Source organism: Eulemur rufifrons, chromosome 7, assembly GCF_041146395.1.
Source record: "Eulemur rufifrons isolate Redbay chromosome 7, OSU_ERuf_1, whole genome shotgun sequence".
NCBI classification, from domain to species: Eukaryota; Metazoa; Chordata; class Mammalia; order Primates; family Lemuridae; genus Eulemur; species Eulemur rufifrons.
Window position 1 is genome coordinate 188,329,169 of NC_090989.1, and position 13,244 is coordinate 188,342,412.

The 13,244-nt window shown below is 46.3% G+C and overlaps 1 protein-coding gene across 2 annotated transcripts; it reads left to right on the top strand.

The window, feature by feature from the left end:
* The first annotated feature begins 189 nt into the window (after positions 1-189).
* On the top strand, positions 190-10,968 carry ARPC4 (actin related protein 2/3 complex subunit 4). 2 transcript variants are annotated; one of them, XM_069476110.1, is made up of 6 exons: positions 190-239; positions 3,173-3,291; positions 4,756-4,867; positions 6,391-6,486; positions 7,747-7,917; positions 10,076-10,968. In XM_069476110.1, the coding sequence occupies exons 1-6, from the start codon at positions 237-239 to the stop codon at positions 10,079-10,081; spliced, it is 507 nt and encodes a 168-aa protein (XP_069332211.1). In that variant the 5' UTR covers positions 190-236; the 3' UTR covers positions 10,082-10,968. The 2 variants fall into 2 exon arrangements, with proteins under 2 accessions (XP_069332211.1, XP_069332212.1); XM_069476111.1 differs by having other exon boundaries at positions 197-295.
* The last annotated feature ends 2,276 nt before the right edge of the window (positions 10,969-13,244 follow it).

Sequence of the window (13,244 nt, forward strand, 5' to 3'; positions counted from 1 at the left end):
TGGAGAAGCTTGCATATAGGGTCACGCTGAAGAGTTTAAAATGGCAGAACAATCCTAGGAAGAAAATTTCCTGAGGTGCCAAGTGTTCCTAGGGTCTCTCTCCCCCCCACTCAGGACATAGGTGGTACCGCCCGGAAGTCCGGGCGGAGACTGCGGCTGCGCTCCTTGCGAAAGGGCCGCCGTCGCGAAGCTGGCCACTTCCGCACTTCCGCTTTCCGGCCCAGCCAGCGCCCGCGATGGTGAGAGAGCCGGACCCCGGGCAGGGACCCCCTGCTGTTGTGTCTCTAGGCTGTGGGTCGGGGGGAGATGCGGCTTTGCCGCGGAGGCCTGGGGCCGAGGGATGCCGGGGGGTGTGGGGGCACGAAGAGGGTGGGAGAAAGAGGATGGGGCGGGGGCCCGAAGTGAGAAGGGGGCGAGCAGGAGGACTCTCTGGGAAGAAACAGGCCTTAGAGCGGCTTTACAGTCGGGCCTTCGGGGCAGGTAGGGAATATTCCTGAAGCAGGGAGGGTGCCGGAAGTGGGGCCTCATAGGCTTGTGGGAGCGCCTCGAAGGCACGTAGTAGGCCTTATAGCCACTCGCAGAGCTGCTGAGGCATGCAGTCAGGCCACCTCCCCGTCCAGAGTAGAGCTTCACTAAATACACCCCCTTGTCCTTTCCTGCCTTTTTGACCCCACAGTTTTCCAAGGCCGGTGTCCACACTTCCTTATCCCCACTCTTCTCGGGACCTCCAGCCGTGCCTCTACCCCACGGAAGGTTCTCTTCTGTGTTGCCTCCACTCGGGCCCTTTCCTGGTCAGAACTATAAAAAAACCGTGTCTATCTTGCTTTGTGTAAGCTCTGATACGCTGATGCCTCTCTTCCTGGAAATTCTCGTTTTTGAGTTGTGACTTTGGCTTACCACCTCCTTTTCTTCACACCGTTGCTGGTAATACCTGTCTAGTCTCCATGTTTTGATGACTTGCTTTCTGGTGACTCCTCAATCTGCCTTCACAGCTGTCTTTCAGGCTTCGCCTGGATATCTTGAAGACACCCTGCAATTAGACCTCTAGTTCAAAACTCATCTTCCAGTCTACCTTGTTCTTCCTTCTGTCTTCCCTACACTGGCAAACTTTGTGACCTCACACCTCAGCTAGAAACCTGGTGGTGGTTGTTTTTTTGACTGATGACATGCCTCTTTTTTTAAAATTCAAGCTTATTGAGTTATTATGTGAGACTGTTTTATTCGTGAAAGGGCAGATGTCACAAGGCTGGCCACCTAAAATTCAACCTTTTTAGGTTTACTGAGTATTGACCAAGACATGCCTGGCATGGTGCGTACTTGTAGTCCCAGCTACTCCAGAAGTTGAGGCCGGGAGATTGCTTGAACCCAGGAGTTGGAGGATGTAGTGCACCGTGGTCACACCTGTGCATAGCCACTGCACTCCAGCCTGGGCAACATGGCCAGACTCAGTTGATTAAAAAAAGAAAAAGTCATGTAACCACTACTATAATGAAAATAAAGAAATTTTCATCACCCCAAAAACTTTTCTCAAGTCCCTTTGTAATCATTTCTTTCCCCTTCTCCCCACCACAGACAACCACTGATTTTTTCTTCCTATATAGTTTTGCCTTTTCCAGCTTGTCATGTAAATGGAATTCTTCAATATGTAGGCTTTTTGGCGTGGCTTACCATAATGCATTTGCGAGTCATCCATGTTGTGTGTATCAGTAGTTTGTCCTTCTTATTGCTGAGTAGTATTTCATTGTATGGATAGACCACAATTTGTTGGGAGTTATTTTTCGATTCAATTATCCTCTACATCTATCCACACCCTGTGATATTCTTTGCTTGTCCCTCTCTGCTTTGTATCTCACTTCCCTCTCCAATCCGTTTGCCACAGAGCCACCATGCAGCTGCAGTCACATAACTTCCTCCTCAGAAAGCCCCAATAGTTCCTTACCACCTTAAAATAAAAGCTAAACTGAGTGGTCTGGCATTCAAGATTCCCCATGACCTTATCCCAGCCTACCACTGCAACCTCATCTACTGAATCTAAAATGCTTCCCCTATACAGAAACATTGTATTCGTTACTACTTTGGGAACTCTTGATGCCCTTTTGTATTATACTAACCTTACTTATTACCTCCATTCATTTATTCTACAGAAAATGAGTAAGACACTGTATATGTTTGGCACTGAGCTAGGTACAGATTATATAAATGTGAATGAAATAGACATGGTCTGTTGACCATGAAGCTTACAGTCTAGTGAAGGAGCAATCACTTTACAGGAAACAAGGAGGATGTGTCATTGTAAATTGTAATAAATGCTATGAAGGGGGAAGTTAAGAAAGGCCTCTCTGAGGAAGAAAGAGGCTGTCCCTAATAAACTGAGATCTGAAGGATGACTTAGGTAGAGAGAGAGGAGAAATTCCTGCACACAGATGGTTCAGCATAAATAGATGTTAAAGCCCTGAGGTGAAAAAGAACTTGCCAAATATAAAGAATTGACCACAGCTAGAAGCTGATCCCTCTACTAGGAGCATCTTTATTCTCCTTTTTCTCATTGTAAAATCTTCCTAATCCTATTTCCATCTTCAATTCAAAGCCAGTTTCTATTGCAAATATAGATTACTTGTAAATCTAAATATTTCACATTTTATCCTTCTTTGTATCAGTTATTTTCTCTATCTCTTCCACCCAGTTGGGTTATTTGAAGATAATGTTTGATTTCCCAGCTTGCTTAGTGCCTGGCAAACAGTAAACCTATCCATTTGTTGCCTTAATAGATAGATTGAGGACAATCATCCATTCACCTGTATGCCTCTAGCCCAGAGTTTCTCAGCCTCAGTACTGTTGACATTAGGGGCTGAATAATTCTTTATTGTGCGTGGTAGGATGTTGAGTGGATATTTATCCACTCAATGCTAGTAGCACCTCCCTCCTGCCCAAGTCATGACAATCAAAAATGTCCTGACTTTACCAGATGTCTCTTGGCAGACAAAATTGTACCCTGTTAAGAACCACTGCTCTAGACTTGGACTGAAAGGCAATCTTCAAAGTGCCTAGTCTGTGGTGTCTGAGAGCTGGGTACCCTTAGTACTGCCTGGCTCCATGGGACCTGGAGTAGGGGGCCAGTGGTGTTGGTGAGGCACGTTTTGATCTTTCGCACGTCTTGGGCTTTTTCCTGCAGACTGCCACTCTCCGCCCCTACCTGAGCGCCGTGCGGGCCACACTGCAGGCTGCCCTCTGCCTGGAGAACTTCTCCTCTCAGGTTGTGGAACGACACAACAAGCCTGAAGTGGAAGTCAGGTAGGAAAAGAAAAGGTCAGTGGTTAGGGTGGGGAGAAGGGGTGCAGCACACAGGGATGACTGCTGTCTAGAAGGTGTCATGAGCTTACATCCTGGAGTTGTCAGGACAGCTACAGTTGACATTTTGTCTTATTGCCAGATGAACAGTGGTTCCCAATTTGGAGTTACAAAAATAGTGTCACTGGGTTGGCAGGACAAAACCCAGGGGAGAAGCCAAGATGCTCTACACATGATGTGACTTCTCGGAGCAGGGCTGTTTATGAAGTATCCTGAGGTATTGTTGAACCCACTGGCAGTTTAAGGAGTAGTTGGAGAATTTAGTCATCTGAGATGCCATCTTCATATTTTTCTAATTTAAGGATCAAGGATTTTTTTCCTTACCAGCCTAGACCCTCCGACCCTGTACTCAAAATGTTCCATATTTGGAATAATTTTCTTTTCTGTATTTTCCATTTTATAAATAAATTATTCTTTTTCACCTTTAAAATAAAATCTGGGACGTACATAATTGAGATAAGCTGTGTTACCACATCAAGTGATAAGATTTGATTTGAATTTTAAAAAATAACTGATGAGATGTTAAGAAGTGCCATGCTTAACATATATGATTTCCGATAGGCATTTAAAAATGGTAACAGCTCACAGATACCACCACTACAGTTAACTATCATTACAGATATCTAGGGATTCAGTGGCATCAGCTTAGGACCTTTGCTACCTCAGTAATGAATAATTGAATCACTTCTGGATTGATAATTGAAGGAGGCCAAACTGTTCAATGTTGGCTTGTCCTTATCTCTAGGCAGGTGCTCGTTCGTGATTCCCTAAATGTATATTAGTTTGCCTATGTAGGTTGAGTATCCCTTATCTGAAATGCTTGGGACCAGAAGTGTTTCGGATTTCAGATTTTGGAATATTTGCGAATACTTAACCAGTTGAGCATCTCTAATCCAAAATCCAAAATGCTCCAGTGAGCATTTCCTTTTGAGTGTCATGTTGGCTCTCAAAATCTTTTAGATTTTGGAGCATTTCGGATTTCAGATTTTTGGCTTAAAGATGTTCAGCCTATAGTTATTAAAATCAGATATCTTTTGTAAAGCTCCTACCATGTGCTAGGCACGCTATTAGACACTTGACCCTTTTTGATCTCTCTTAGTCCTCACCAGTGAAATAGGAGTCAGTCATTTTACAAATGAGGAAATTGAGATTCCAACAGGGTAACTTGCCCAAGGAAAGTAACAGAGGAGGCTGGATTTCAGAACCTTTTCGCCCTGACTCCAGAGCCTGTGCTCTTTCTGCTGGAGAACACGCTTACTGGCCCCCATCTTGGAGCACCCCTGCTTGTGAGTCTTCTACTCCTTGGACTCTGTGGTCTCAGATAGTGATTCCAGGATCTGTTGTGGGGTTACCCTGACTGTTCTGTCCCTCTATACTACAGAGGCCTCTGTGATATTGTGTTTTCAGGAGTAGCAAAGAACTCCTGTTACAGCCCGTGACTATCAGCAGAAATGAGAAGGAAAAGGTACTCATTGAGGGCTCCATCAACTCTGTCCGGGTCAGCATCGCTGTGAAACAGGTAAGTTCACCACGGAGGAGGCCCAGATTAGGAGCTTTCTTCCAAGCCTGGGGTCTCCATCTGAGAGATGAATATGCCAGATTCAGAGTGCAGGAAACCTGGGCTCTGCTTTCTTAAATGTACTCAGGAGATGATTTGCTAAACTCAGCAGGTCAGTAGAAGAAAAAAAAAGAGAAACCCCATCTAGGAGGCCTTGCTCTGGATTAGAAGGCAGGAAATGTAGCAGCCAAGGCTGGGGGACCAGTTCAGTGTCAGGTCACAGAACTATTCCTAAGGAATGAGGAGTAAGTCCAGTTCAGAAATAAAAGCATTGCCAGTACTAGTTTGATAGCCATAGTCTCAGAAACTGAGACTTAGTGCTGTTTGTTTTACATTTCCTCAGGCAGTGTTTCACAAATGCCTATCATTCCCACCACCCCATAATTTTTGTCATATTTATGTACCACTTGGGTGGTTATTTATTTGATAGATTTCTTTAAATTGACTTACTTTCTTTTATTTAAACTTGTTTGAAGAGAAACTTTATGCCATAAATGGGAAAACAACATCACTTGTCACAATGGAGGACAACTCTAAAAATAAACACAATAAACACAAAATAGTGTTACTAAATTCAGACTACATACTGTTGCCTACAGAAAACTCTAACCCTAAGGCTTGCTCTCTTTGTTAAATGGAAGATTAACAAGCGTTGGGAGGTGATGTGGGCATACTAGCATGCAGCTGCCAAGTCTTCTTTTAGAAATACTGAAAGAGAATTCAGAAGGGATAAACTTTGGGGATTGTTTGATGTTCTGTGTTAATAAAGCAGAGACCACCTAAGGTTACCTCTGATAACCCCGGGTGGTATGTGATACACACTTTGGGAAATTTAGCACTAGTGAAATGAGAAAGAGAATAGCACTCCTTTTTTTTTTTTTTGGTATGAGACAGGGCCTTGCTCTGTCACGCAGGTTAGAGTGCAATGACAAGATCATAGGTCACTTTATTCTTTAAACTCCTGGACTTAGGCTATCCTCCTACCTCAGCCCTCCAAGTAGCTGGGACTACAGGCACATGCTGTTAGCATGTCTGGCTAATTTTTTTTATTTTTTGTAGAGACAGGGTTTCACTATATTGTCCAGGCTGGCCTCAAGTGATCCTTCTGCCTCAGCCTCCCAGAATGCTGGGATGATAGGCGTGAGCCGCCTGGCCAACAAGCATGGTTTTGCAGGAGAGGCAGCTTTGAGTATAAGTGTAGACTCTGAAGGAGTTGATAAAAGACTAGTTTGCCAGAATTACCTCTCTGGAATGGGTGAGGACAAGATTACAATAATGCCTCATTAAGTTAGAGATGCTCTAAGGTAGACCCTTCTTTCAGTTGGCAACCAAGTGCCCCACAATTCAAAGTTCAGGCCATGATTGATCATAATACCAAACCTTACTGTCTCCAGCAAGCCTGGGGTCAGAAGACCAGGCTACTGGGTATTCTTTGCCTAGGGTGTTAGCTTTAGAGCAACATGTTTCTCTTTTGCTCTCTCTAGGCTGATGAGATTGAGAAGATTTTATGTCACAAGTTCATGCGCTTCATGATGATGCGAGCAGAGAACTTCTTTATCCTTCGAAGGAAACCAGTAGAGGTGAGACCCTGTGATCCATGTGTTCATAATATCCAGGACCTGTCACTGAGTGGCCTGGGATTGTTTCTGCATCCAAGAATGCTACTCCTCCAGCTGTAGGGCATGCACTGCCCAAGTTGAGAGTTGGCCTTTATCTCAGCTGGAGTGGGAGCAGAGGGATTCAGAAGCTTAGGAGAAGTTGGTTCTACCTCAACCATAGAAAAGGCAAAAACGATGAGATACATTGCTCATCTTCCCAGAGCCTACAGTCTAGTAGCAGAAGGAGCACAGTGAATTAGAAATCCTTTCTAAATTCTGCCACCAACCGAATCAGTCTCTCAAAGCCACAGTTAACATTGGGTCAGTTGTTGCCTGACTTGAATCCTTTCCACAGACCCCCTGCCAGGTCAACATAAAATATCCCCCGTGACTGGGCAACTACCATGCAGACCAGCATATGCCATCATCAGACACGTCAGATGTGTTGGCCAAGTTCTCATCCTGAGCCAAATTTACTCTTCAGGTCCTAGATCTAACTTCTGGGGCTACCCGAAATAAATAAAATTGCTCTTCTTCCAACCCTCTAGGAATAAAAGACCTCAGGCCACCCCTCTCCTACATCATCTCTTCTCTGGACTAAATGTTCCCTGTTGTTTGATTAGATTCTTTGTTTGTTTTTGAGACATGGTCTTGCTCTGTCGCCTGAGCTAGAGTGCAGTGGCGTCATCATGGCTCACTGCAACCTCAAGCTCCTGGGCTCAAGTGATCCTCCTGCCTCAGCCTCCTGTGTAGCTGGGACTACAGGCATGCGCCACCACACCTGGCTAATCTTTCTGTTTTTTATAGAGATGAGGTCTCACTCTTGATCAGGCTGGTCTTGAATTCCTGGCCTCAAGTGATCCTCCTGCCTTGGCCTCCCAAAGTGCTAAGATTACAGGCATGAGCCATGGCACCCAGCCTAGATTGTTCTGTAAAAAAATTTCAAGTCTCTTCACTCATTCTGAATGCAGAACTGTTTGTGCCACAGATAGTCTTCCAGAGATGTCTTATATACAAAAAACTCACAGCTGGGTTCAGTTGTTTGATTCTAACCTAGACGTTACCCAGCCCCACCCACTGTGCTCAGAGCAGGTGGGCTGCTGACTGGAAGGGCAAGAAGATCACAGTCTGCTGGAAGCAGGTGGATGAGTGAAGTAGAGGACTTGGCCAGCTAACTGTCCCCAGAGCATTAATTGTCTCCTGTTTCTTCTCTTCCTCCTCCCTACTGTCTTCCTTCCCTAGGGGTATGACATTAGTTTTCTGATCACCAACTTCCACACAGAGCAAATGTACAAACACAAGTTGGTGGACTTTGTGATCCACTTCATGGAGGAGATCGACAAGGAGATCAGTGAGATGAAGCTGTCAGTCAATGCCCGTGCACGCATTGTGGCTGAGGAGTTCCTCAAGAATGTGAGTAGGGGCCTTCCTATTTCCTTCTAGAGCCATGGGTCATATTTAGAACTTAGCACCTGGTGGGAAAGTGGTTCCAACACCTCTAGTGCATGGCAGGTCAGCCAGGTGCTTTGGAGCTAGAAGACCTGAGGTTCATCTCTGAGAGCTGTAGAGCATTTTCCATATCTGGATGTCTGGAACACCTCGTTGTCTCTTATAGGAACTTAGACACTCATTTCTACAAGTAGAATGTCCATAAAGCCCTTACCTTTATCTAGTTCAAAGCCCAAGTGAGGCAAGTGAAGTCCACATGTGAATTTTCTAGGAATATAGGACAGTCAATCATGGTATAATTCCACTTCTCAAACAGACTTCAGCATCTGTTTCTCAGTCTTAAAGTCATGCTTTCTTTAACCTGTTTTCCCTCACTTTCCTGGCTGAAGTCCTCCAGATCCCTCTTAAATTGTGCCTTTCTAACCAAAAGGGCTGCAGTCCTCTGAAGAGGGAGAATTGTTTATATTGATGAACTGATGACATAGTTGTTCTTGTTTAGATATTCAGGACATGCCTTCTTTTTTCTTTCCTTCTTCCAAACAAATCTTTGGTTTGTTGATATGTTCCACCCAGAGTTGACTGATCCCCAGATGGTAGATTTAGTGTTTATTCCTACCAGTACATGCAGACCCAGCCTAGAAGAAGCTCAGATTCCTAAAAATGGAAATGACACCCGCTTCCCCTGGGGTTTAATTATACCGAGGGTGGCCAGTGTACAAAGCTGTACTGTGTACACACAGCAGCGTGGTTGTTCCACTCACTCAGGCTGTGCAGTCAGACTACCAGGTTTGAATCCAGGCTCTACGGCTTCCTTGGCCATGTCACCGAACCTCTCAACTGAGCCTTGGTTTCCCAAGCTGTGAAATGAGGACCTACTAATTAATATTTCCTTTTCAGAGTGGTTGAGCATTAAATGAGATCCTGTATGTAAAATGTAGCATCTGGTATATAGTAAGCTTTCCATACACTGTAGCACCAAAATTTTGTGGCCGAAGCACCAGGAAGCCTCTGAATTGAATTGTGAGGGGAAATAGCTCTTGTCCCAGTTTAATATTTGGCACACTCACTCAATAGTCCTTTACTTATTTATAATTACATTTTTATAGAATTACACAGCTAAAAAAGCATGTTCACATGTCCCGTTTAATACTTAAAACAATCCTTGAGTCAGTTATTCGCACCATTTTGCAGATGAGTAAATTGGGGCTGTGGAAGGGAAGTCACCTGCCCAGGGTCCCCCAGCCATGAAGTAGAGGAACCAGAATGTGGAGCTGGGTTTTCTGACTCAAAGATCTAAGATAGTACCACAGCACCTGGCAGAGGTCACAAACAGGTGTACGCAAAGGTCGGGCAGGTAGTGTGTGCGGGTGGTGTGGGTGGGGTGAGGACCTGCTGAGCGCAGGCCTCACGTGAACAGGATTGATGCCACATGGCTGCAGCCCATCGTGGCTTCATTTCTCAACTTCTCATGAGAATCCCCAAATACGGATTTGTATGTGACATCTCCCATGTTTTCAAGGTTGGCAGTGAATTCATATTTTTTCAGACACTGTGTGGCCAAACAGTACTCATCTTTGGGCTGGATTCAGCCATGGGGCCATTGGTTCACGACCTTTGGTCTGTAAGGTGTCCAGGACTGTTCTAGACACCATGGGGGATACGTGAGGGCAGAAAACATTTCAGGGGCCTTTCCTGGTTGGAGGATCCCCCAGAGCTTGACATAAAGTTCCAGATCTTGGGTCCTTTTCCCCTTGGCCCTCTGAGTCCCTAAGCCACTTGCATGTGAGCCCCCATGTCTAAAGCAAGCAACCTCAGTTCACCAAGCAATACACTGACAGAGCTTTATAGCAGCCTCCATGACACAGCCCAGGGCAGCTGTGGAGAAGCCCTCATTACTGTTAGTTTTTCTGCCTTATCTAGCACTAGGTTTGGGGATAGTACTCACAGGCCACTCCTGAATGCTGGCTGAAGTAGAGCATGACCATAGGGTGTCCTGGGACCCAACTCTGCCCCTCAGAGATCTGAGTACAGTGGCAGCTCTCAGATCAGCCCACCTCCCTAGAGCAGGCCCACCAGGATACAATAATAATCACCATGCCCTGCCTCTTGGTTCTTTTGACAGTTTTAAACCATCTGGCTGGATCTCGTGGCCTTTCCCCCACACTCCCCCGTGTCTCTGCGAAGGCGTCCTGGAGTCACTCCCCAGAGCGGCGGCGGCGGCAGCGGGGAGCTGGCTGGGGTGGGCATTAGATGTGGGAGGGGGGTGGTGTGCTTGCTAGCTGGGCAAGAAAGCAGCGGTGGACCTGCCCCAAGGCCACACGTGCCTGGTCAGGCTGGCTTCTGATGTTCAGTCCCCTGGGCCGGGACGGATTTTTTTTTAATGTCTTGGAACTTAAACTCTGTGCTTGTAGGAGACTGTAGCCTTTTTGTCTTTTTTTTTTTTAAACAAACAGCCTCCACCTCCAGTGACTGTGACTGGTCCCAGTAATTATACCTTATTGGTCGCTGTGGGTCTGGGCAGGCCTGGAGCCAGAAGGCGACTACCTTTCCTCCCCCATGCCACCCCAGGTCAGGGGGAAGGAGGTTCAGACTCCAGTTCCTTTCCCGGGCCCTTTTATTCCCAAGCTTCCTTGGGCCCAGCATAAGTGGTGGGGACCCTCTGCCAGCTTCCCAAGCTCTGCCTGAAGATAGCCACCCAGCACTGGTTGGGGACAAGGGCTGTGAATTGGTGACCACCAGTTATGCCTAGGAGCTGGGACTCAAAAGCCAGGTGACCTCTGGCTGTAGGGGCCATTTGGTGCCCTCCCCGCTTTGGGGGGGGCCACTGTTTCGCCTTGTCTGTCAGTGCAGTGCCTGCACCAGAGGTGGAGAGGTGAGTCCTCCAGAGCTTCCTGGCCAGGCCCTCCTCCTGCCTGCTCTGGCTCTTCTGCTCCCACGCTCGCTGTCCCTTTTCTGATTCTGGTGGACCTCCTTCCCCTAATTAAAGTCTTTTCTTGCCCCTTTGGGGCTGCATGAGGTCTGTGCTCTGTGTGTTATGTGAAAAGGGGGGAGGTGGGGCTTTTTTTCCCCCGAAGACCATATGGCTGGTACTTGGGCCCAGAGTTCTTCACCAGACACTGTCTCTGTATTGATCCTACCATTATCCCTGCCAAAGGCCCCAGCCCAGAGACCTCTTTCACTGCAGTCCAGGCACCATCCATTTCTGAAAGTGTCTCTGCCTATATAGAGAGTTTTGCTGCTTTTCACATAATGATCTCATTTGGGCCAATAGGTAACCTCAGAGAAAAGATGATCCCATTTCATAGATAAGGAAACTGAGGTTCCAAGCAGTAGATGTAATAGCTTGCCTCAAATCTCTCAGCCAGTGAGCAAGAGGGGAGACTTCTGCCTGTGCTAAAACAGTAATCACTAGCCGCATGTGGCTATTTAAGCTTAAATTATTATGATTAAATAAAGTTTAAAATTCTCAGTCCCATTGGCAGCATTTCAAGTGCTCAACAGCTACTAGTTGACTAGTACCAATCATATGTGACAGCACATATGAAGACGTTCCATCATTGCAGAAAGTTCTATTGGATAGTGGTAGACCTTAGTGATACCTTGAAGTACAAGGAAAAAGCAAAAAAAAACTTGTGTTTGAGTCTTGACCCTTGTTGCTGAATTTGGTCAAGTTGTTTACATTCTCTGCCTCGATTTTTTAAGTGGAGATATGAATGTAAACAGTCTGACACAGCCCCTGTCACATAGGCCCTGAATGAACAATAGTTGTTCGTTGTTAAATAGCCTAGTATCTGGGGCTGTTTGATACTTTGCAATATGTAGGCATGGGGAATATTATCCCTGCCTTGAAGGGACTTGGGGGTCCAGTAAAAGAGCTAGGTGTGTAAATAGGGGCACTGAAGTGTTTCTTTTTTTCTTTTTTTTTTTTTTGAGACAGTCTGACTCTGCCACCCGGAGTAGAGTGCCATGGCATCATCATAGCTTACTGCAACCTCAAACTCCTGGGCTCAAGCGATCCTCCTGCGTCAGCCTCCCGAGTAGCTGGGACTACAGGCGCGCACTACCGTGCCTGGCTAACTTTTTTCTATTTTTGGTAGAGACAGGGTCTCACTCTTGCTCAGGCTGGTCTTGAACTGTGACCTCAAGCGATCCTCTGCCTTGGCCTTCCAGAGTGCTAGGATTACAGGCGTGAGCCACTACACCTGGCCTGAAGTGGGTCATACTAATTTTACAAGTCTGGGGCCCTGGAGCGGGGATATTTACAGGAGAGGGTGTTGGGAAAAGCTTCAAGAAGGGTTGGCCTTTGAGCTGAGCTTTCAAAAGGGATTCCTTCAGATGGCCAAGGGAGTCTCTTTTGAGGGAGAGGACAAGGTAATGTTAAAGGGAGGAGGGAGGGGGTGGGGGCAACTTGAACAGCTATCATCCCCTTTATGACATTACCCCTGTGACCTCCCCATCCTGCCTTGCTGAATTAAGTGTCCTTCCTCTAGGACACATGGTTATTTTCTAGCTTTGCAGTGAATGTTAAAGGTGCTCATGGTGAAGCTGGGTGATTACTAGGGTACCGTAGCTGGTTACTCAACAACTCACAGAACAGCATTGCTTGGGTGAGCCAACCACAACCCTCATTTGTCACAGATCTATCTCCCGGGGTCCAAAGTCCCTAAAACCAGAGTTGCAGGCCAATGAGAAGAATCTGGGTGGTTGCCAATCAGTGGATCCTTTCTTGGGGAGTGTGCTTTTTATGAAACACCGTCACTAGCCAAAGGCAGGTTGAGAAAGGTGGTCTCAGTGGTTGGGGTGAGCTGGACAGGTAGGTGGGGATCCCACCTTCACTTAAGAGTAGATCTACCCGGTGACTAACAAAGGTGGGTTCTTCACCTAGGGTACTCTCCTCTGGACGATGCCTGAATGGGCACTGCTAGAGTTTGCCTCTCAAAGTGCCACTGTTTGGTACTTCCATGACCGGAAGGCAACCCGTCAGAGTGATAACGTGGGGTTTGAGAGTGAGGCTCTGGAGTCAGACCTGGATTCTGGGGCTGCCTCTATTGTGTTCTTTCAGGCAAATGATCAAACATCTTGGAGCCTTATTTGTATCTTCCTTGTGACTTTTGAGGATAATACTTTGCCACTGCCTCCAGAAAGGTTACTTACATCTTCGCCTGGGGGCTGAGCATAAGTGTTCTATTTCATTTCTTCCTCCATTGACTCAAATGATCTGTTTTTCTATTTCCAGGTTATTGATGGGGATGTGTGTATGCTCTGCACCGTATCATTGCCCCCATATACTT